This window comes from Diabrotica undecimpunctata, chromosome 4 (genome assembly GCF_040954645.1).
Source record: "Diabrotica undecimpunctata isolate CICGRU chromosome 4, icDiaUnde3, whole genome shotgun sequence".
NCBI classification, from domain to species: Eukaryota; Metazoa; Arthropoda; class Insecta; order Coleoptera; family Chrysomelidae; genus Diabrotica; species Diabrotica undecimpunctata.
In genome coordinates, this window is record NC_092806.1 from 133549606 (window position 1) to 133576037 (window position 26432).

A 26432-nucleotide genomic window follows, 5' to 3' on the forward strand; every position below is an offset into this window, starting at 1 on the left:
TTGCTGTTAAGGTAATACAATCTGCATATATTATGTGGCCCAATTTTTCGCCATCTATTTCCAATCATTACCTAAGCGCAGATTAATATATTAATCTACTCTTAGTAGATTAATATATTAATCTACAAGTTCCTGTTGATTTCTCTTACACCATTGCATAGAAGATTGCATAAATTTAAAATTTAAAAGTAACACAAAGTGCAATAAAATAATATGCTTAAGCCTCACTAAACAACAAGATTACAAACACCAAAATACGAAGAACAACAAAAGTCAGGGACATTGTTGGGGTGGTGATAAAAATATAATTCTTACGGGTCGTTCATATAACTAAATACAATGATAACATTTGAGCACGGAGAATACTGCAGTGAAGACCAAAAGAGACGAGAAGAACTACAGGTATACCCTAAAGGAAATAGGATGTAAAAAAACAATGGCGGGTAAACAGTGGGTGAGAAGGGCACAGAACGGAGAAAGATATAAGCAATTGAGAAATATTTATATTCAGGTGTTAGATTAGATTAGATTTAGAGAGGTGGCCTTTTGGCCTATTCCACTGTAACCTTTTCAGATATATTGTGGTCCTCTAGTTCTAGATAACATTCTCTAGTCTGACCCTTTTTATAAAATTTTTTATTTCAAATCCCAAGTAAAAGGTATATAATAAAATACCCAAACGGTCTATATCACAAATACATTACAGAACGTTTCCGGAATGTAAATTCCATCATCAGTATAACCTGAAAGTATATAACCACTTTAATTAAAACCAACGTAAAATTTAAAATGTTGACTAAGGTTATACAAAATGTGGTTAATACTTACAAATTATACATGCAATGAGCCGCCACTAAAATATATGGGTGAAAACCCTTTAAATGTTATTAACTTATAGCTATGTAACATTATATGTTATTATAAATTAGGATGTTTAAGTTACCGTTGGAATTGGTAACATGGCAACGTATGGCTCTACATCGGTTACACGGTCCTGAGACAAAGTGTCTTCAAAGACCTGTTGATAACAACTGATAAAAATGACAATATTGATATGTTAGGACAGATGTCGCAACAAAGCAGTCAGTGCAACTTACGGTAGTTGTCTAAAAATGACAGAAGGCAGCATTATTTAAAATTGAATAAATTAAAATTATAATAATATAACAGTATCAATCATCAATGTTGTAGTCTGTAATGTGAATATGTCCTATATTTATGTTGAAAAACATTGAAAAAATTTGTTTTATAAATTGATTTAGGTAGACTGGAGTACATGAAATTTTGTAGGTATCGATAGGCAATACCTGGAGCTTCATGTGCTCATGGAGCACATGTATAGTTGGTTGTTGGTAATGTTGAGCTTTGAATCCTTTTTCTGATTAATCCTAGCCTGTCTATTGGATATAAAAGCATATGCTTCTTGAATAAAAAATAGTTCAACAAAGGCGATTTTTACGAAGGCGAAGTTTTACTGCAAAAAATAACATACCACTCTAAAATTTAATTAATAGACTCTCCAGCATTACCGAAAAGTAAAACAATAAATAAACTTATCTCCTTACTACGTTAAACATTTCATAACATAGTCGAAAGTGTTAAACAATAAAATTGTTAAACAAAATTTCCTAGTCAAAGAACTGGTTGTTAAAATGAGAAATATTATTACTTTTTTTTTCAATCGTGCATCTGACATTTGAATTATTGCCGTTTAAAATGTTTATTGACTATGTGCGTTGAAATAGTAATATAATGTATTATATATAGTATAATACTAATATAACTTTTAAATCAACTGATAAATATTTAAATTACTTGTTTCCATCTAAAATTATTTGCACGACAGTGTTTCTACCTGTTTACGACAGTGTTTCCATAAGTTAAGTACACGCAAAAACTATGGTTCTAAAACTATTTTCAGAAAGTATTTTTATGTTATCTATTATAATTAATAGGAAAAAAACAACAATTTTATTTGTAAATACTTGAGTTCCGCTTCGAAAATCGGTCTCAAAATAAGTGGAAATCAAAACGTCAAATATAACGCATTATCAAATAAATTTGTGACTAATGTATGTTAAACAGAGTAGACAATAACGCAAAAACTGTTAACCAATATCCTGACTGCAATTATTTAGGAATAATAAAATATATCGTTCAAAATTAAAAGTCTAAAAGTAAAAGTAGAAGAAGAACTAACTGCTGAGCTATAAGGAGGCAATATGATAAGACATATTCCATGAGTCTTGTTTTGTTCTGATCATGAATGAATAAGAAATGCAATACTACTCTTGTATTGTGTAAATACGATTTACAACGTATGCTGCACCAATTTAATATAACCGCAAAAAAAATTAAAGTGTTAATTTCCTTGAAAAAGAAAAAATGCATAGTTATAACAGCAAATCTACTAAGATGTTAATGGGAGCTAAAAGGTCAGGATAATATAACTAGTTATAGAGTTTAAATATATAGGCATCACACTATATAGCTACGGAAAGTATGAAACAGGAGTGAAAGATCCAGTGAAAAGAGCAAATAGAGACGCAGGTTGCCTTAATGAAGCAATATGGAGAAATAAAAATATAGTATAATGTACTATATAATATAATAATGATATAGGTACGCGGTAGAATTACGACCTGACACGGAGGACAAAAAGAATATTAGAAATAGCAGAGATGCTCTATGGGATAGAGCTAGAAGTACAGATATACGATGTAGATGCAAGGTGGAGAATATCAAGGACTGGATAAGAAATAGAAGAGTAGAATGGAATAATCATATAAGCTGAATGACAACAAATACATGGTGATTGATTAGCGTGAGGAAGCTCAGTAGATCTGTTATAGTAAAAATTACAAAAAAAAGTTATTAACAAAAATTGTAGGCAGATTTAAAATCAAAATTTTAAAATTAGTTACAATCTTACAGGGTATTCCATAAGATGGTGGCAGACCAAATTTAGGTTTTTTTTTAAACGGAACACCCTGTATTTTATTTTAAATTTGAAATCTGCTTCACTTCCACATCACAACAATCATCATCATCACTGGGGCCCATTTACAAAATACTATTCGTTTCTGAAAATCATCATTATTTAATTCTTTATCTCATCATTCTATCTTTAAAATTAGTTTCAAATGTTCCTTTTTTTGAATTAACATTTTTTGCGTATGAGCACTGCACTCTAATAAATTAGAGGGAGAAGCAAAATTTTTTGTTGCACTATTCATCATTAGGAGTAGTTGTATAATTGTTAACCAGTCAAAGAAAATTGTTTAAAACTATTTAATTTGCCCACGCTCTTGAAAGGGTTACGTTCTATGATTTTTACATTTTTTAGCGTTGTTTTTCTTAAGGATTGCGATGAAACCATTATCGAGACCATTATGATTGGTGCGCTGTCTGGTTATTTTGATATTGTCCGGACCGAGTCTGTTAGTTATATTGTTCTAAAACTATTTTATTCTTAGCTATGCTTGTTCTGAAGCTATTCTTATTAGTATTCTTATTGGGAATAAACCACAATTTAAATTTAAAATAATTTTATTTTTAACGTTTCAATTTTCACTACGTAAATCAAAAGTCTTTCATCTTGAAAGAAGCCTTTTATTTATATTTTTTCCATGTTCGTATTTTTGTTCCATAGTCTGCGGCTTTTGTGAAATAAAAAAAAAGCTTGTTTACTATTAAATGTAAAAACTGAAAAAACTACTATGCATAGTGTAATAATAAACAATAGTAATTTTCCAAAAAAGAAAAAATTGGTTTACGCAAATCGTTGTACGTCAAATCAATTAGTTAAAGATATTTTATGGAGTCGTAAAAGAAGTAAATTTTTTTAGTAGTGTTATATAACTGGATAGTTTGGTTTCTGGTTATATATATATATATATATATATATATATATATATATATATATATATATATATATATATATATCTGATTAAAATTTTTAAATTTAATTATTTAAAATGGTTAATCTTGGTTTTTTACTTATTTATGATTCAAATAAAGCAAATATAATACTGCAAAAGTCTTACATTTAAATGGTAAACATCATTTATCCAACATATTGCAATTATGCTAGTCAAAAAACACGAGTGAACAATAATACACTTAGATATTATGAAAAATTTTATTGATCCCACAACTCTAAATAAACTTATATATATATATATATATATATATATATATATATATATATATATATATATATATATTGGGTACAAATTAGTTACAATACATTTTTTATAATACATTTTGTTTTATATTAAAGTGTATAACTTTGTGTTTTTTAAAAAGTTTTATACATTTTCATAGTTGCTGCTGTTTGAGATAAGTATGTCTTTTAGGTCGTTACCAAGATTGTATTTTCTTCTGGCCGCTAGGTAATGTTGACAGTCAAGACGTACACGTACAGTACTGGCACAAAATCTGATTACTGGAATTCATTAGGTCCATGTGTAAGGCGTGTGTGCCCTATTCTCAATCTTCGAATGATAGATTTGTCCTTTCTTTTCATTGGTGGGAGCTGGTGGTAGAAAATGTTTGGTTGTAGAACGCTTAACTTGGTATTGCTTCTTTTCCAATGATCATTCCAAAGGTCCATTATTTTATGTTTGATTATTCTTTTTAAATCTGATGATGTTTGAATGTCTGTTGTTACGTTAAGAGAACATGCTTATTTTGCTGCTTGATCGGCTTTTTCGTTACCTGGAATACCAACGTGTGATGGAACCCACAATATTGTTACTGTAATTCCATTAGTTTGAAGGCGATTACATATACTCTGGATTTCTTAAACTATTGGGTGGATAGAATGTACGTTTCTTATGGACTGCATGGAGGACAGAGAGTCCGTACAGATTGCTATAGTTTTATCATCGTTGAGTGGAGTTTTCGCCGCTTGTAGTATTCCATATAGTTCAGCAGTATAAATACTGCAATTGCTGGAGAGTCGAAACAACTTGACGGTGGTTGTAGTCGTTGTAACAGCACAGCCAACACCTTCTTCAGTCTTAGATGCATCTGAGTAAAGGATCCTATCGAAGTTGCATTGATGTAGTATTTCGTAGAATCTTTGTTTGATAACGGAAGGTGATGTTTCATTCTTATTATATTTGGATAATTCGATATTGAAATTTGGAAGTTAACATATCCATTGAGGAGTTTGAGGGACCGTGAAAGGGCTGGTCGACAATAGATTGATATCTAAATAAGGAATTAATATCTGTATAGTGGACGGTACCATTCTAGGATTATTAGTAACTGGTAATTGTCTATTACAAATGAGGTTTCTTGTGGGATTTGTGGGATTTGCTGAAACTCTAGCGAAATAGAGTAGTAGAAGTTGTTGTCGTCTTAGATGAAGCGAGGGTTCGAAACATTCTACATGAATGCTTTCCACCGGACTGGATCGGAATGCTCCTAAACAGAGTCGAAGGGAAGTATTTTGGACTACATTTAGTGAACGTAGTAGTGAGTTACTTGATGACATGTAGAGAACACTACCATAGTCAAGTTTGGAGCGAATAAGAGCTCGATATATTTTTAGTAGTGTTTCCTCATCGGCTCCCCAACTATAATGAGCTAGTGATTTAAGAAGATTCATTCTTTGAAGGCAGCTACCCTTAAGTTCTCGAATGTGTGGTCTCCAGGAAAGTTTTTTATCGAAAATAATGCCAAGAAGCTTTATTTGATTTACTACTTGGAGAAAATTTCCATTCAGAGTAATGGTTGGAGATTGCGTGTTTTGTCTTCTGGTAAAATGAATAACTTTGGATTTGGATGGGGAGAAGTTAAGGCCGGATTGACTGGCCCAGTTGTTTATTTTACTTAGAGTGTTTTGTAGTAAAGTATTTGTGCTGGATGTGACCTTTCCATGACAGAATAATATTATGTTGTCAGCATATATTCCGTATTGTACAGGGTCGTTTATGAATGAACTAATATCGTTAATACTAAGGAAAAATAGTGTGCTGCTTAGGACAGACCCTTGTGGGACACCGTTTGTGGTTGTGTACTGTGAGGAAGTTTTGCCATTAGTAATTACTTTAAAGGATCGCTCTGTGAGAAATTTTTTTATAAACGAATATATATTACCGGATAACTTGTTCTGGTTTAGTTTGTTTATTTGAGTCAAAAGCGCTTTCGATGTCAAGGGAGATTGCAATGACTTCATTTTTGTTAGATAGCGCAGTCGCAATTGTTGATTGCAGAAGTATAAGATTGTCCATGGTGCATCGATTTGGTCTGAAGCCTGATTGAAATTGGTCGAGGATTTTATTTTGTTCAAGGTACCAAAGTAATCTTTTATTAACCATTTTTTCTAAAAGTTTACATAATGTACAGGTGAGAGAGATTGGCCTGTATGAGTTTAGCGTGTCTAGGGATTGATCGCCTTTTTTAATAGGAATCGTTATGGATTGTTTCCATAGTGATGGAAATTTTTGGGAAGACCAAATGTTGTTGAACAGTTGGAGTATTTTCTCGTATGTATTTTGGTGAAGGTTTTTTAAAAAGATAGAGGGAATATCGTCAGGGCCTGCAGCTGAGCTTTTTGTCGAAAAAATGGCATCATTTAGTTCTTGGAAACTGAAAGGTATATTAATGGGATGATTAGTATTGCAAGTTTTGTGAGTAGCATCAATTTCGTTATGTGGATTAGTAGGATTATTTGATTTACTCAGAAAGTGTTGGGAAAGCATATCACTGATTTGTTGGTCATCTGTAATTATTTTGTCTTGAATGGTGAGAGCTGGAATTTTGTATGATGTGTAATGTCCTTTCATTCTCTTTATTTTTGACCATACTTGAGTCGGTGGGGTATCTTTTGTAATAGATCTGGTAAAATGATTCCATGAATTTTGTTTACTGTTTTTTATTATGCGTTTTGTTTTTGCTCTGAGCCTTTTAAAATCTATTAGGTCAGCTAGAGTGCGCGATTTTCGGAATCTGTTTGAAGCTCTTTTGCTTTCTTGAATTGCTGTTTTGCATGAGTCATTCCACCAGGGAACGTGTTTTTTTATTGGGTTAATTTTGTATTTGCCGATACACTCCTCTGCAGAGGAAACTATGCAATAGTTTAGTTGTTTTATGTCTTCGTCTATGTTATTTTGATTTTATTTTGATTTGAGATTTTCCATCTCGCTTTTGTATATTCCGATTTGACTGAATTATTAGTAATGATAATGGGAAAATGATTGCTATCGAATAAGCTATCTAGAGTATGCCAAGTTAGTAACGGGTGTATTTTGGGATCACATAAGCTTAAGTCTATTGATGAGAAGCTTCCTGACTGAATATGAAAGTATGTACTATTTCCTGTATTTAATAAGTTAATATCAGTATTATTAATGACATTTTCGATTATTTTACCTCTACCATATGTATTTTTGGAGCCTCACATAGTGTTGTGTGCATTAAAATCTCCAACCATAATAAATGGGCCAGAAATTTGAGATATTAGGTTTTCTAATTCAGTGCTTGTCAATGTATAATTAGGAGGAATATATAAGCTACATATTGTGATTTGTTCTGGACACCATGCTGTTATAGCAACAGCTTCTAATGTAGTGTTTAGGTGAAGTTTACGGTGAAAAATTTCAGTTGATACGAAAATTGATGTCCCTCCGCTAGCGCGTCGGTGTGTAGTTCTGATATGGTGATAACTAACAAAATTTTTTAGATGAGGGTTGTGTGTTTCTGTAAAGTTTGTTTCTTGTAAACAAATAAAGTCAGGATTGGTTTCGGAAATAAGTTGTTGTATGCATGTCAGGCGAATTCTACAAACTAAAGAAGAAAATGTTCGCCAAAATACATTAAAAAATAAAAAAGTTACGACTCGTCAAAATTGTCGCAATCTGAACACATATTATTGTGTGTTTCAAACAAATTGGAGTATCACATCGCATGCATATGTAAAAAGTCTTCCTATCTTTATTTCTTGGACAAACAGAACATCTACTGCTTATCCTACGTCGCTTAGGTCCCAACAGATGTACCTCTGGTTGCTGATTATCACGTAGTGGTCGACGCAAGGAAGGGTTTTGTCTTTGTTGGTTTCGAAACTTCGAAACTTTTATATATAACTTAAGCATTCACTCCAGCTTTATTCAAAAACGAAAAAAATAGTGTCAACGTCCAACGACGACTATTTCTTGGTACGCTGTAATTAGCAGATAGCTCATCCAATGTGTCTACACCGCCTTTGGTGGAATTGTAAAAGTCGATAATTTCAGGTAATTTCTTTTCACCAGTTTCTTCAATTATAGTATCATCATGATGCAATGTAGAAAAGAGGATTACATTTTTTTACTTTTTTGGCACATATGAGACAGCCGTTATATCTTCTTTGAAGACAAATTTTGAACTGTGAATTTCTCTTCCTCGTTTGTTCAGAAGTGCTGTTGGAATTTGCCTTTTGTTCTTCCTAACTGTCCCAACCGATGTAAGATAATGAGTTTAAAGTAGATTGATCATGAGCGGATAACTGGTAAACCAGTTATCGAAAGTAATATTACCTTTAGTACCAGAAACTGGCCCAATCACTTTCTTCTTCAGAATCCTCCCTTTTGTGTGCTGTCTCTCCTTGAGCCCTTTCCTCCAATATGATTGTCTCTTGACTTTCTAATGCAGTTTGTTCTTCCTCAGATTCACTATCAATGAACGATTTATCATCGTCAGAAATACTGCCAAACTCCGCCTATAAACGTTTTAACCTTTCCTGCTCTTGTTCCTAAGACATAATTATTCTATAATTCAGTATCGGGGTATCACACACCCCAACTGTCTTTGAGCAACTCCTAATTCAAACTGAAATTGTATGTACATCTGGTAACAAGGTCATCGTGAGAAAACATGTATAAACTACAGCTACTAGGCGCTAGAAGACGCTCTTTCATCTACTTTCGATTTTATAGAAATAAAAGGAGTACCTGGGATATGGTATACCCCCGATCACTAACCGAGGGTTAATTATTCTTTCTACTGGTTGGTTGAGTAGTTCTTTTAGATCAGGGGTTTCAAACTCAAAAGCTAACTTGGGCCAAATAAACAATGTTTATCTTAAGTGAACAGAAAAAAAAATCAATGTTCGAATGTTCGTAGAAACAAATATATTTTTTTCGAATAGTACATTGTAATAAACATACATAAAGTTAAATTATTGTTTACGTCCTGATACCTGACACCTTTTGTCTCATACTATCCTTCCTATTTCGGGAGAAATTTTATTGGCCAAATCTTATTTCAAAATTGGCCCCAAAATTGGCCCCAAAATATAAGTGTTATTAATACAGTTTCTGACAGAAGATTTATTTTCATTTATAACTAAAATAATTGCTCGTACTGAAAAGTACTACTATACATGGAAATAATTTCAAATGCGAATTTTTAAGTATTTTCAAATCTTAATGGTAAATATTTGTAAATTTCAGGTACACCCACTTCAGTAAATTTTGCCTTCAAATTTTAGTCGTAGTGAATCTCAATCACTTCCATCGTCATATTACTTGGTATTACTGACTATATTTATCGAAGAAGAAAAAGAAAATCGAAAAAAACAAACAAACTTTGTCTTGCAAAGAATTAAAATCTTTAAGTTTTGCTTCAAATTCTGTTCTAAGATATGAAATGTATTCTGCGTATTTTTGGTATGATTCAGTATCATCTGAACTAGATTTGTTCTTATTGCACGTTGGCAAGTGCGTTAAATCTTCATTTTCAGTTAATTGTTCCAAAGAAATAGTTTACATTTAAATGCTTTAAAAAGCTGATCTTTGTCTTGTAACAATAAATTTTAATCGGATAAGAGTTATATCATTCATAAAATATAAATATTGTAACCATATTTGACCAAAAACCAAGCTTGATTTGTTCTTGATATTTTTTTGTAAAAACTTACATTATCTCTTTCAAATACCAGAAGTGTTTAAAGACCTTGGAACAAGATAACCAATGTACCTTTTTATAGTAGGATAAACTTCAATATGTTCTATCTAATTCACTTAATAATATAATGAATTGTCGTTGACTTAAGCCTCGATATCTTATAAAATTTATTTTTTTATATACGGCAAAACATTCTCCATGTTGATCACCTTCGTGCTTAGTACTTCTTGATATATAATGCGATGCATATGATGAGTTTTTGAAACATAAATTTCACTAACTTCTGTTGTAATAATGCTACAAAGCCGTTGTTTCTTCCGTCATTGACGTAGCTTCAGAATTTTATTTTATCAGAGACAGATTGTATTTTTCCCATCAGCCAGCCCAGACCTTAATCTACTCGAATACTAATTGTGGTTATTTTTAGAGGGCATGGTCTGTACAAGACGTCCCCTTAATCTAGAGTCATTGAAATAGGCTCTGGTAAAAGTTGTGGACAATGTGCCTGTATATGTCGACCGTTTAGCGATCGATGAATGGTCTAACAGACTTTTTTCAGGCAAATAGCGGCTATTTGGAATAATTTTTTTGTAGTTTGTAGTTCATTTTATTATTAATAAATTGTGCAAAAATTTTTCAAATCAACTTAGTAGTTTAAATTTCTTTAGTTAAATACCTTGTATTGATATTTATGGCAAGACTAGGAATTTACGAGAAGCTTTAAAACTCTTAAGCCAAGTAGTTTGTGGAATAACTGGTTGTAAAGTGGTGTATCTTGTATGGCTTGTAAGGCAATAAAAGTTCCATTCATCTTTCTATGTCAATAGCTGTTTTTTAAAATCGTAATGGCATCTGATATACTCTACTCTTCTTTACAGAACTTCACGTTTAGTGAAGAACAACAGCTCACAATTACAAACACGTTCTATCAACATCATCCACTGAGATTATACACATGGCGCAGCACAGATGGATGAACAAAGTCTCCAAAAGAAGACCCCTAAGAAAAGTCATGTCTCTAAGTCCATCAAAAATCAATGACTTCCAACAAAACCTTGAAAAAGCTCTTTCTTTGTACCAAGTAGATAGATCCTGAGAGCACTTGGATCTGTCTCAAAGATAAGGTAATAGAGGCTGCAAAAGACTGTTAGGTAGTGGTTTACACGGGCGGTGAACCATAGATATCCGATAGTACGTGGACTGCGATTTAACGCAGAAAAGAACATAAAACTAGATACGAAACAAACGATGAATACAGAGCATGAACAAAAGAAATTAGAAAACAGTGCCGCAAAGAACAAGCTGATTATATCTGACAAGATACTGACGAAATATTGGAAACATGGCGAAAGTACTGTGGCGAGCTATATAAAAATAACGAGGTACCAGCAGAAAATCAGTGGCCCTCTAACTACCCTAGAGAACCTACCGCCTTACTCGCTGAAGTCAAATATGCAATTAAATCGTTAAAGAGAAATAAATCCCCAAATATTAATTCAATACGAATAGACCAACAAAAATCGAAAGAAATACCTATAAATCATGGAGTAAGACAAGGATGTGTGCTTTCCCCTTTACTTTTTAATATGTATTCAGAAGAATTGTTTAAAGAGACATTAGAAGACGTAAATGAAGGCATATTTATTAACGGAGCACTTCTGAATAATCTTAGATACGCAGATGACACAATACTCCAAGCGGGCAGCAGAGAAGGACTACAGATCTTGGTTGATCGCATTACCCAATACTGCGAAAGGTATGGAATGGCACTGAATACAAATAAAACAAAATTCATAGTGGTAAGCAAGAACAAGATTGAGGAAGACAGTGTTTATGCTAAAGGAAAACTTTTAGGCAGGATGCACAGATATCAGTACTTAGGTTGCGAACTAAATGAAGAATGGGATAAAAATACGGAAATAAAACGGCGTATTGAGATAGATAGTAACGGTGATAACTGTGAAGCTGAAGTTCGGAGTCGTATTGGTATGGCAAAAAATGGCCTAACTAAAGTTTGGAAGGACAGATCTATCTATCAAAATATCAAGAAGAGACTAGTGAATGCCCTTGTATTTTCAATATTTCTATACAGGGCAGAGACTTGGACTCTTTGCGGACGCCAGCGCCAAAAAATCGATGCTTTTGAGATGTGGTGCTGAAGATGAATGCTGCGCATACCTTGGACAGCTCATAAGACAAACGATGAGAGATTAATTATTTCTGGAAACGTTTCGGCAGAAGATCAAGAGGACGATCACCAACTAGTTGGTCCGACCAAAATAAGAATTTAGCTGGAAACTCATTCTGCGAAGCTTTTGGAGCAGCTAAAGATAGAGACCAATGAAGAAAAATTGTTAGGAATATTGGAAAAAATCACGATTATCAGTAATGGGGAAACGACAAATGACGGAGATCTGATATACATAAACAATATGGCAATAAGGTGCCTGATGTAACACTGGTCTTAGCTAAATAGTCTACATATTCATTATCTTTGAGTTTAATATTTGCCTTAACCAAATAAATTTTATATTGAAGCCAGATTCAAAGGTGTGAGCCCTCTTTTATTGTCACAGCTGCTCGCTTTTCTTGTGTGGTGGACACAGTGAATCAATGGTCCATTCCTCAGGCATTTGCTCTTATATTGCTGAGATAGTTATTGTTTAGCTTCATAATATGTAAAGTGTTATTTCCTTGTCTATATAACTACAGTCTGACAAAAAATTATTCAAAATCTTCAACCTTTTTTATACGAAATAATAATTATATATATATAACATTTTTCAGAAAAATCATGCGTCAGCCGATTTAATGTGTTTGTGGTTCGTCCTACATGTATTTTCGTCTTAATTATTTTGTGTTCGACTGGTGAGATTAGCATGAAAAATTTTTACAAAACAAAAATTTTTAATTATCATTTAATGATGCAAAGGTAATGTCATGTTTACTATTTTGAAACTATTCACTTAATTGGTAAAGTGCTGGGAATTTTTATTACTTTTCGCTAATAAATTTGGATATTAAATAACAATTTTTGTATTTCGTAAATTTAGATCTGATTTTAGTATTATTTCTTATTTATAAATATGTTTGTACGTGCAGCAATAAATAAAAGTTAATCGCTACATCTTTTTTACAAGAGATGAAGTATTTCGTGTATCTAGGTTTCTTTTAGGAAAATTATGGTCAATAAATTCTACTTTGGCCTAAGTAGACAAATGAAACTTCCAAGGTTTTACGCCCAAAGCAATTAAACTTTTTGCTCATCAAAAAGAAGGAGAAGTTTAAAACTGCGAATATGACACACACTCAAAAATGTTTTGCATAATGTAATATTTTCAAAATTATCCACGAAATTATCTGGTGAAATCTATTTTTTTTAACAAAATACTTTATTATATTATATAAAATTGTATGTTTTGAAGAAAACAATAAACAAAATTTAAAGGATTAACAATTTTTATTATTATTTATAATATGTATTATAAATATATTTTTTTAAATTTGTACAGATATAGGAACTAATACTTAATATGCCATATTTCCACCTCTTGCATCAATGCAAGACTGAATGCGATGTCCCATGCTTCTTATAAGTGTATTAATGTAGTTCTGGCCCATGGTGCCCCGATCTTCAATCTATTCTAAGGTCTTGTAGTGTTCTTGGGGTGGCTGCCGGGACTGAATTTTTCTTTTCAGCATATCCCATCCGTGCTCACTGGGATTGAGGTCAGGTGAGCAAGGTGGCCATTGTAATCTGACGATATCTTCTGTCTCTAAAAAATCTGCCACATGTATCGTACGATGGAGAGGCGCATTGTCGTCCATAAAAATAAATTCTGGACCAACAGCTCCTCGCCACAAGCGTAAAACAGGCCTAAGAATGGTATCAATATAAATCTGTCCATTCATGTTACCAAAAATAGGAATTAAAGGAGTTTTATTATTTAGCATGATGCTGCCCCAAAACATTAGGTTGGGTTCCTCCAAATCTTAATTCGGCAATTATCCGACATATCTGACAAGAGGCTAATTTTGGTTTCATCAGAAAATAACACGTTTCCCCATCTGTTGTCATGCCATTGTAAATGTTCATTGGCCCATTCCAGTCAAGTACTTTTCTGCTCTAACGTAAGCTTTGGTATAAACAATGGTCTTCTTGTAAATAAATTCGCCGAATGTAACCTGTTTCTAATAGTCTGATCGCAAATTACAATATTATCAGCTTGCTGGAGTTCTCTTCTAATAGCTGAGGCAGTCATAGAGGGGTTTCTCCGGGCAGTTAACGTTAAAAAGCGTTCTTGGACATTGGTAGTAATTCTGGGTCTTCCGCTTTTTGGAAGATCGCTAACCGAACTCGTCTCATACTATTCGTCGATACTTTTTCACAATCCGAGACCCGTCACTCTGATTAACTCCAACCCGGACAGCAACGTCGACTTGTGTGTGGCCTTCCTCAATCAAAGTAACGATTCTAGCTCTGTTGAACTCAGATATCACTTGTCTAATCATATTGTTAACTACAAAGTAAATAAAACGCAAATCAATTTTTACAAATATCGGTTTTCGAAAACTGATGAACGCAATATGAATACTGAGAATCTTTGCGACGATTAAGAAACAAAAAACCAGCAATAAAGTACATTATTTTAGTAGACAAAAAAAAATTAGTGCAAAAACTTTCAAATGAGAAACGTTCAGTGGCGTTACAGATAATATGAAAAAAATTTTTGAGTATATATATATATATATATATATACATATATATATATATATATATATATATATATATATATATATATATATATATATATATATATATATATATATTCAGTAAGGTCTTGTTTTGTGCGATGGATACGTTCCACAGAAAAGCACAGATAAAAAAAAGAGATTAATTCCTTAATACCCTTCCAGTTTAAATCATAATGTTTTTCTACCAATTTTTTAATATCAACTGATTTTTCTTGTTTTACTTGTAAAGTAAATCTTTGCCTTTTAAAGCACGTGGTCTAAGAGATTTATTTATTAAGAGCGGTTTTAAAATCCTACCTCTTGATGTATTGCTACAAAGTATGTTGCGCTGATGCTATACAACATTTACACCAACGACCAACCCAAAAACCAACAAACAAGATAGTTTATTTACGCGGATAATACAGCTGTGGCAGCTCAATGATGTACCTTCAATGAAATCGAAGTAAAACTGACAGACCCTAGAAGACTTAGCGAAAACCATCTGAAAACCAAACCTGGGTTTCAGATATACACTGGAGGTGGACTGGTGTGGTCAGATGCTGGAACACAATGAGACCTCAAAATACCTCGGTGTACATCTTAATAGAACTCTGTCTCATCGATATCACTGTCAAGATGTCAAGAAAAAGGTGAGCGCCAGAAATAATATTATCCGCAAACTAACAAATCCAAAATGGGGAGCACAACCATACACTCTCCGTACTTCTGCCTTAGCATTATGTTTTTCTGCCGACGAGTTTGGAGCACCAGTGTAGGAAAACTCTGCTCACGCTAAAAACGTCGATGTTGCGTTAAATGAAACGGTTCGTATAATATCTGGTTCCCTGAAATCGACACCTATCGAATAGGTCTACCCTATAGTTGGAATTGCTCCACCTACTATCAGAAGACGGGTAACGTCAGAGATGGAACGAAAGATCGAAGGCACACCTTGTATGACCACCAAGTTCAGCCAAGTAGACTACGATCTCGGAAAAGCTTTTTGAGAAAATCACGATCCCTCCCCGAAGAGCCAACGACACGCCAAATACACCTGTGGTAAGCGTCAGCTACAACACATTTTGTCCTCTCAGAGGAAATGACCGCTGGGCACAATTTGCCGTATCCCACATGAAAAGCGCTAAACAAACTAAGGACTGGCTTTTCACTTTGTACTAGTAACCTGAAGAAATGGAGATACCAGAAGAACAATACCTGAATAGCGGTTCAGAATAGTCACCATCTACTGTCATGCATAGCAATAAGAGAGATCTGCACAGAAGAAAACCTATTTTTAGCGAATGATAAGGCCATTTATGTAGCCAACCATTAGAAATACAAAATTTAAAAAGGTAAAAGAAATAATAAATTAGACTTACTCACAATCAATTTAATTTAACTAATCGGACGACCGGTTTCGCTTTCTACAATATGCAAAGCATCTTCAGGTCACGATACAAAGTTAAAATGCTGAAAATAATAATCCCATATTAGGGTGTTGTCTAATAAAGATAAAACAAAGATAGGTGATATAAATTATATAAATTACAGTAATTATACCAATATTACATGTCTGTGGTTTTATAAATGAATAAAATGTTTAAGCAGACAAGGTAAGACCCACAAATTGGTAAAATAGTCTATTAAACTGTAATGAATTAATAAATAAACAAATAAATAAAACATTACTTACATGCCGGTACTCTATTAATTGATGGTTGAAAGAATATGGTTCAAACTATCTTGTATTGTTGATTGGAGAACTCAGGTCAACTATTGTAATTGTTTAACAGTAAACGGGGAAGTTCTTGAGGAGACAGATTTTATCCAATGAAGTAGAGATAGGTGAAATGTAATTGTTTGTTTGATGAAAGTAATGTTCTATACCATTAAGTTCTTTAAAGTTATTTATATTTATTCTGGAGATATATTTATGAAATGTGTGTTATTTATTGAGATTTTTATGTTTTGTTTTGGAAGGTGATAGTTGTAATAGCTCTTCTAACGAAGCACCGCTAAGAAAAAAATTATTTAAAAACAATAACAGGTTATTCCTTTCAATGCGAAACTCGCAATGATGTCATAGGGACATCATGTAATAAGGGAATCCCCGAATTGCAAAGGCTTACTTTATTGACATCTGGATCTGAATAGTTAGTATTTAACTATAATAGTTAATAATAGAAATTTTGGATGAAATACAAACCGAACAAATAAAACTAATCCGCATGAGAATGATAGAGAATGATACTCTCTCCTGATGGCACCCAATATGTAGCTTCGTCGTTTTCAATAATTTTTAAACTGTTTGTCCTTGTGTCGTGTTGTGTCAATGAATATTTTAATGCTTATGACATTCTATATATATATTGTTGTTGTAAAAAGAAAAAAAGAAGTGCTTAATTTAGTGAAACAACGTAAGCTTGAGTACCTCGGTCACGTGATGAGGAACGAAGAAAAATATCAAATTCTTCAACTAGTTATGCAGGGTAAAGTATTTGGCAGGAGAGGACCGGGACATCCTCGTATCTCGTGGTTATAAAACCTCCGACAATGGTTTGGTATGACCTCCGCGGAGCTGTTTCGCAGAACAGTCAACAAAACTATCATAGCCTTGATGATTGCCAACAGCTGGACCGGATAAAGCACTGAAGAAGAAGAAGATATATATTGTTGAATAGCTTAATTTGAAAATGCTCCTGAAGATGCTTTAGGAGCGAGAGTACTTGGGCAAGATTTAATAATAAAAACTGTGCTCGATATCTGCCTTTTTTTTATTAAAATTTTCTTTTGGTCGTTATCATTTTTTTTCTGATCATTTTACAATAAAAAGGGTAATATCAGAGCAATATTATAGAGGGTTTTCAAGGAATAATTTTCACTTTAAATGTGTGTAATTTCATTAATTTCTCTGGGTTTTACAGCACTCAGAAGTTGAGCGGGTTCTTGAATACGCCTAAGAATACGATAAAAAAGAATCATTAGGCCGAGAGCCCATGACGCAAGTTTTTTAAATATATAGTCTGAAACCGATTCCATTGGCCATTCGCCCAAGAGGCGATCCACCTGAAACTGGCTTTTAACTAGTTTTCAACCGTTATTTTAAAAGAGTTGCATCATTAGTGCTCGACCTTAGGCTCGCGAGGGTTTTTAACGAATAATTTTCACTAAAAACATGTTTAGTTTTATGAATTTCGTGGTAACGAGCTGCATCTTATGTTGGCGGAAGCAATGATTAAGTTAAATGTAATTTTGGTCACTGTCTTGGCAAATTTGTTGAATTTCATGCTGTTAAAGAATCATCATTATTTCCACAATTTAAAGACACAAAAAAAAAACATTCGCCAACGACAGTGGGCAAAGATTGTTCAGCTTTCTCAATGAAAAGTAATGCTGTTCCACTAGCTAACTCAGGATGTTTCTGCAAAATTTTGATAAACGTAAGTTTGCCGATCTCTTAAGCTGCTGATGTCGCATCCTGAAAAAGCATGGAGAAACAGTAAACCGATGATAATTGCTGCGACCTACACTCTTATGAAGGTGTAAAAAAATTGGGACATACAACATTGGACTGCTCCCTTCCTAATACCGTCAGCAAGACAAGAATGGCAATGCCCCCTGCTACGACAGTCACAGAAAGAAGCTCACAGAGAAATGTCTTGCTTCTAAAAGCAGATTATCAATTTGGTTATTTGTTAAGCTATCGGATAATGTCTAAGTCATCAAATAAAGTTTTTTTGTGAAAAATATGAACTTCCCACTATTATATTCTTCTTCTTCTTCTTCATCTAGCCATTCACGTCCACATCTGAACATAAGCCTCTTCAAGTCTTCCTTTCCATTGTTTTTTATTGTACGCTACTTGTAGCCAATTTTTCCCGGCAGTCCTTTTCAGATCATCTGTCCATCTCATAGGAGGTCTGCCTCTGGGTCTTTTGTGTTGGTATGGTCTCCAGGTTAAAATTGATCTGTGCCGTTTGTTTAGATCGCTCCTAGCTACATGTCCAGCGTATTCCCATTTCAACTTTAATGATTTTTGCACCACATCGGTGACTTTGGTTTTCTGTCTTATCCATGTGTTTGTTTTCTTGTCCTTAAGTGATATACCTAGCATTGCTCTTTCCATCGCGTGTTGAGTGACTCTAAGTATATTCATATTCTTTTTTGTGATTGTCCATGTTTGTGCCGCATAAGTTAATATCGGAATAATGCATGCATCAAAAACTTTAGATCTAAGATGTAATTGAATTTGTTGATTTCTGAGTATATAGTTCAGTTTACCGAATGCTGCCCAAGCTAACTTTATGTTCTTAGCGGTTGCAAAACTGACTACTTGGTTCTCATTCGAATTGGTGATATTGTGGAGAATACACTTACTATTAAAATTATTACAATATGAAAGTTTATTTTTAAACCGTAAAACGTTGGGAAACAATTAGCAAAACTTGACAGAAAGGAGGGATACCAATAGACTAACAATAAGGTAGAATAGTGCTGATTTACAAGAAAAGAGATAACAAAGACTGTACATATTACAGAGCAATTACTTTACTTAGCACTATGACCACATTGTATAAAATAATTATGTGAAAAAACCTTATTCAAGAATAGTACTTAAACGAGAAAAAAAACTTTAGTAATCGAGATACTACAATATATTCAAAAAATTTATTATACAATATAAATATATAAATATATAAAATATACAAAATATGACTTATCTTACCAGAGACAAAAAAAAAATAAAAAATTCATTTAGTATGACCTAAATATACTTGTTTCACATTTGACTGCACTTCTCGATTATATATCAATTTCTTGATAATTTTTTAATTAAAAAAAATATATAAAATATGTTTCAAATTATTATTTAAACTTTTATGATTCCACTAAATATTAGACACTTGATTTATTTTGACTTTCCTTGACGAGCTCTATCAAACAATCTGTAGACATAGATTTTGGTCTTTCGAGGGGCAATCCAAGAGCTCGGTCCCAGACGAGTGATGCCATCGTACCCAAAGCTCTTGATACTCCATACAGAACGGTATAATAACTCATTTCCTTAAGACCGTAATACTGTAAAAGGACACCAGAGTGAGCATCTACATTGGGCCACGGATTACTGACTTTTCCTAGCTGGGTGAGGATATCAGGTACGACTTCGTACATTTTTGAGACCAATTGGAACATTGGATCGTTGGGTAAATATTGCTGCGCGAATTCTCTTTGGGCAATATAACGCGGATCAGTTTTTCTCAATACAGCATGTCCGTATCCAGGTACAATTTGTCCAGCTTTGAGAGTTTTCCATATAAAATCTGCAAGTTGTTCTTTTGTTGCTTTGTCGCCTATTTGTTCTCGAAGCCGATTGAGCCAAATCAGTACCTCTTGATTAGCTAATCCATGGAGTGGACCCGCCAATCCATTTATACCAGCGGCGTACGCTAGGTAAGGATCGCTGAGAGATGAAGCAACTAAATGTACAGTATGAGCACAAACGTTACCGCCTTCATGGTCACTGTGGATAGAGAGGTACAATCTCATGAGTTCTATAAATTCTGGATTGTCGTATCCTAACATTTTAGCTAAGTTGTAACTCCAATCTTTGGAAGAGTCAATTTTACCGACTTTGGCACCACCTTTGAAGGAGTTTTTGTAAATCATGGCGGCTATTATAGGAATTCTGGCGATGAGATCCATGGCATCTTCATAAGCGTACTCCCAATAATCGGCCTTGGCAATTCCGCTGGCGTAGGCTTTTCGAAACTTGCTTTCACTGTTCATAACGGTAACTGCTGCCGAAAGTTGTGACATGGGATGTACAGACTTTGGTATTGTTTTCAATACTTTAATGACATGTGGTGGTAGTTCAGCTCTCTGGGCCCATTCTTTGGAAACTGCATTAGCTTGTGCTTGAGAGGGTACATTTCCAGTAAGCAGAAGCCAGAAGAGACTTTCTGGAATTGGTTCTTTTCCCCCTGCTGTTGTTGGAAGAATTTTTCTACATTTTTGTAACGGAATGCCTCTAAAACTGATACCTTCATTGGGATCTAAAACTGAAGTTTCTGTTACTAATGCTTTCAGTCCCCTCATACCTCCATACATCATGTTAATTGTAACATCTTGGACTTTAAAATTTCCATATTCCTTACGGAACTCTTGAATTCGTTTTCTTTCTTGAGGTATTTTCTTTCTGAGTATTTCTTTAAGATTAAGTGAATCATCACTGTATTGTCTAACGACCCTGGCAATGTCATATTTTACTTTAGACATGTAAAAGATATATCTATGTAGAATTTAAAAATGTAGAATTTATCGGTATATGTTTGACAATTTAGAAAAATATAAATGACAAATAAATATTATTTAAAAAATTGAAAAATATTTAAAGACAAGCATCATTAATAATAATGTCAGGTTGTCATAAATTATCTAAAATTAAAAGTTTTCAACTAGAACAACCTAAATATATGACTATATTCAGACTAATGATTGTTTAATGACATAAAGGTACTAGTAAAATTTCATTGGACTGGTTTACGTTTGTGACACTTGCCGAAAAGCAAGTTCCCAGACGTGCAATCAATATTGAATTACAAATTTATTGAGCTACACCCTTAAAGTATTTTTGCGTTTTTTCTACTGCAGAATAAAAACAAAATTACGATAAAGTATAGCTAATCCACAGTTCAGACTTAAAAGCGGTTTTTTAGCTTTATCGACTATTGATACCATCTAACATGACAATTGTATATAACTATTAAATCTTTCAAAACTCGATACTAAGAACATCTAGATTATCAAAATTCTGCTAATTCTGCTAAGAGATATGGTGGATCATAATATTCACATTACTAAGAAAATTCGACAGAACTGCATTTTTTCGACACTGTTATTCAACTCATATATGGAGCAAATATTTGAAAAAGCACTGGAGAGGTACAAGCAAGCCATCAAGATTATTTATGTACCAATCAGTTATCTTGGATATGTGGATGCTACCGTTGTACTGACAGGTAATATGAAATATTAACTGATTATGCTTAACAAAGTAGATATTACAGGCAACCAATTTGCACTTAAGATCAACAAGATAAACCCAAACTGATCATGATTGGTAAGCAGGACATCCAAAATTCCGACCTAAATATTAAAAAAATATATATATTAAAAGAAAAGTAATTAATAAAAAGAGTGGTATCAGTCTATCAGAATAGATAATACACATGTAGTTATTGCAGAGACTGCTAAATATCTGGAATTTCATTTGGAAAAGAAACTATGTTGAAATGTCCATAAAAAAGTAAAGGCTGTGAAGTGAAATCCGAAGACATAATTTTGGCGGCAGTAGAAAACAATAACAGCTGACTTAAATTGAAATTCAAAGGAGTGAAATAATTGGGTAAACAGTTGGAGACAAAATGTACTCTTTTTACTGTATTGATTATATTTCGCCTATTTTCATACTCATCATCAGTGAAACCTACAATGATCGTCCTTGAGTATATTTTACATACTGGGTGTTTCAAAAAGGTATGTCATAAATTAAGTCACGCATTCTGGGGACAAAAATAATTGATTGAATCCAACTTACCTTAGTACAAAAGGATACACAAAAAAAGTTACAGCCCTTTGAAGTAACATAATAAAAATTGTTTTTTTTTGCATTATCTCCTAAACTACTTGACATTTTATAATAAAAATGGACACGTTACTTCCTTGTTCTGAAAGCATTTTTCATAAAAAAGAAAAAACAAAATCTAAGCCCACAGAAAAATTTTAAGGGGTGTGTGCAGCCCTAAATCCCCCCAAACTTTTGAGTACGTTCAAATCAAATGACTTTTGTGGCATCATTAGTTTAGCACAATATTTTTAAATTTTTTTTGCCCCTTATCACTTTTTTTTCTAAAAACAGTTTTTATTGAGTTACGGCCCTTTTCATTAACCTTTAAAAAATTACGTGCAACTAAATAAATGGCTTAAATGAATTACAAAGTACAAAAAAGTTCTATAACTTCTATAAATATGATATTACAATAAATGTTCAAAATGACCCCCATTTTCTTCAATACATATTCGGTATCGTTTAAATAAGGAAAATCGAATGTGCTGAAAAATCATATTTTTCTGACGAAATTGATTTGGAGCTTCAATTATTCTAACCCTCAATTGTTCTTCGTCCTCTATTATTACAGAATACACTTTTTCTTTCATAAACCCCCAAAAGTAAAAGTCCATGGGGTTAAGACCGGGACTTCTGGGTGGCCAAGAAATAGGTGCTTCACCACCCCTTACAATCCACCGACCAGGAAACTGCCTGCAAAGGTATTCCCGGACTTCATTACTGTAATGCGGTACGCGGTGGAGCGCCATCTTGGAGAAACCACATATTTTGCCTTATTGCAATATTCACTTCTTCCAAATACTCTTGTAAATCGTTTGCCAAGAACTACAAATAATTATCACCATTTAAATTGTTGGGAAGAAATACTGGGCCTATTAGATTGTTATCCACAATTCCTACCCAAACATTAACTTTGAAAGTCCTTTGGTGATGAGTCGTTTTTTTCGCTAGAGGATTTTTGTCGGCTCAAATGTGCTCGTTATGATGGTTTGTTATTCCATTTCTAATGAAGGTAGTCTCGTCGGTAAATAAAATATTTCTAATAAAATTAACATTTCGAGTGTTTTCCATTAACAACCAATCGCAAAACCCAATCCTTTTAGGATAATCTTCAACCAATAACTCTTGAACCGTTGTTAAGTGATAGGGTTTAAGCAGCTGATCCTTCAAACGCCTCCAAACACTTACGTGAGAAACATTTAGTTGAGCAGCTATTACCCTTGTACTTGTTCTAGGGACTGGTTTGTATTTTGAGAACAATTTCCAAAGTGGAAATAGAAACATCAATAAACGTACTTTAACCTTTAATTGTGGCTTATTTCCATTTAATTACTTTAAAATGCCACAAGAAAACACCTTCAGAACAATATAAACTAACATACGTATGATGACGTCATCGCCATTTTTTTAATGAAACCCCAATTTTTTTTCAATTTACAGACTTCCTTTGCTGAACTGATTCCAAAAATACATAACACGTTGCTTTAGATTGGTACAGGGTGGTAAAAATGCAAAAGTTACTTACAAAATAATAAATGAAGAATAAACGTATTACACACATTTATTAAAATTTCATATTGTTATTTAACTACTTTAATAAACTATTAAAAACACCGTGCATTATTTGTAACATAGTCTCTCACAGCTTTTATTAGTGATTTAAGAGCCTGAATGATAAAAATATTTTCTAGCAGCTCATATTAGTAACACAAGCCCCTGAACCATAAAAACCTTTTTAATGTTTTAAAATATTTTTTTTTCATTTGTCCTTAAAAACTGTCAGAAATATTAAAGTACAAATGAGTCCGCTAGATGCAAAACTCTGTATTTGCAAAAATTGTAAAAATTGAGTTTTAGTTATTTGTCAGTTGTTATAGCTATCTGCTGATGTAGAAATTCAGCAGCAAAGTAAGGTATTTACTAAGAAAAAGGCATTAGAAATCTTGAATCAGACGCAAAACTCTGTATTTGTCAGCCTATGCCAGTTGCATAACTGTGTAATTGCAATTGGCCAATCGCTTACATTGTTTGAGTCACATGACACGTCTCATGTGCACATGTCAATTATTCCATCATTCGCCATTACCGGTTTCACTGTTTGTTATTTGAGTACTAAAAACACCAAGTTTATTGCAAATAATTAACATCATGGATCTTCATGTGTATATTAGACCTTGTGAAAAAGGAAAAGGGAGAAAACGAGTTGTACAAACAGAAAAATGGAAACGAAATGTAATGAAACTTAAGAGGTAAGAGGTGTCTAAAACTAACTAGATAGGTTTGAGACTTATTGTCAATCTTTTTAGGCATAAACCTAAGGATTTACCCGGTTTTCCCACCTGTAACCATACAAAGAAAGTGTATTGTTGTATAGATTTAAAGATGCGAGACATTTAGCGTTTCCATAATAATCTGTATTCAACAACTGACAAAATAAAACAAGATATTTTTTTGCTGAAATTTTGTGGTCAAAAACCCAAGAAATCAGGTACAAACCTACATGGAATTTCAATTAAATATTTTGTTCCTACAGTAGAGGGTGGACTTTTAAGAGTATGCAAGACAGCATTTCTTGGAATAACTCATTTAAGTTCTGAAAGAATAGAGCGTGTTGTAAGAACGTTTGTTATCCGGGGTGAAATACCAAAAGAGAGAAGAGGGGGAGATACAACAAAAGGTAGATTTGATCCAATAAAATTATCTATCCAAACATTTATGGGGCGTTTGAACGGTGCAGAGAGTCATTATAATAGAGGACGATCGACTAGATTGTATTTACCATGTGATCTGAATTTTACAAAGCTTTACAGAATGTATTGTCAACGTCATCCACATCATTCCGTAAAGTTATCATATTTCCGAACATACGTTAATGAACACTACAACATATCATTCGGCACTCCCTTAGTAGATGCTTGTTCTGCGTGTCTCAGAGCGAAGGAAATTTTGAGAAAAGAAAATTCAGAAAAAGAAAAGTTAAAGGTTATAACAGAGCAGAGAGTTCATACGTTAAGAGCTAAAGCCTTTTATTCTTTGTTAAAAAATGAATCAAATCATAACATGCAAATATTTTCTTTTGATTGTCAAAAAAATCTTTCTTTGTCAAAGCTTCCCGACCAGGCGGCTTATTTCTCACAGCAAATAAATTTTTATAATTTCACCATCGTGGCTGGAAATTCGAAATCCCATCTTTCTTCTGCAAATGTGACGTCATATGTGTGGCTGGAGTTTGAACATCCAAAAGATTTAAATGCTGTTGCCTCTGCTGTACATGATACTCTCATGAAATTCAACTTTAAAAATCAAATCGAAAAAGTTCACCTATTTGCAGATGGATGTGGTGGACAGAACAAAAATAGCACGATGATGTCTATGATAATCTACTGGTTGGTTTATGAAGCACCTGGTCACATCAAGGAAGTGGAGTTTACGTTTCCTGTTGTTGGTCATTCCTTTTTGCCACCAGATAGGATTTTCGGTATGATAGAAAGGGAGATAAAAAAGAAGAACGTTGTAATAAACAGAAAAGAATATGAAGACATAATTGGAAAACACTCAAAGGTGCTGAGACTTGGTAAAGACTGGCAGATATCACACTGAAGAAAGACGAGTGACGTTGTTGTTAAAAAACCTCTTCAGTGGCATTTTAAATGTAATGCAACGAAACGATTTATATTTTCTAAGGACAAAGATTATATGGCTACGGTAAGGGGGGAAATATTTTATCGTTCTGACATAGGGTTCAGCAAGTCTTTAATACGAAAAGGGAAAAAGATTTCTTTATTGAAACGAAAGTTACAACAGATAGGATGTTCATTGAAAGGAGATAAATCGTCCATAGGTACTCTCCTTAGAAACCATTTTGGTGAAAATTGGAGAGACCAGCCGGATCTCAAATTTTATAAAATTATACAAGCAAATAATAACGAGAGTGCTGCAGAAAATGATCATATTGATGATGAGGACCCAGAGGAACTTAGAGTTTAGGAATTAATATAAATATATACATATTATAATTTGTAATACCTTTTGTACTTTGAATAAAAATAAACTTCACTAAAAGTTTACTTCCACATGCTTTCTTCCTTATTCCTAACACACTGGGTTTAGAAAACAGACTAATATAACAACCACTAATATCGTTAATGGTTGACTATTATCATGTATTTGC

The 26432-nt window shown here is 33.3% G+C and overlaps 2 protein-coding genes across 2 annotated transcripts in view; one reads left to right on the forward strand and one right to left on the reverse strand.

Moving 5' to 3' along the window:
* The window catches only part of LOC140440062 (scavenger receptor class B member 1-like), a 314501-nt gene that overhangs the window by 132585 nt on the left and 155484 nt on the right, over positions 1-26432 (forward strand). The window lies entirely within an intron of this gene.
* LOC140438411 (probable citrate synthase 1, mitochondrial) lies at positions 19289-21018 on the reverse strand. The gene has a single exon (XM_072528093.1). The coding sequence runs from the start codon at positions 20908-20910 to the stop codon at positions 19531-19533; it is 1380 nt and encodes a 459-aa protein (XP_072384194.1). The 5' UTR covers positions 20911-21018; the 3' UTR covers positions 19289-19530.

Coding starts and splice junctions, on each gene's coding strand:
- LOC140438411 (XM_072528093.1), bottom strand. CDS start 20,910: ATGTCTAAAGTAAAATATGACATTGCCAGGGTCGTTAGACAATACAGT.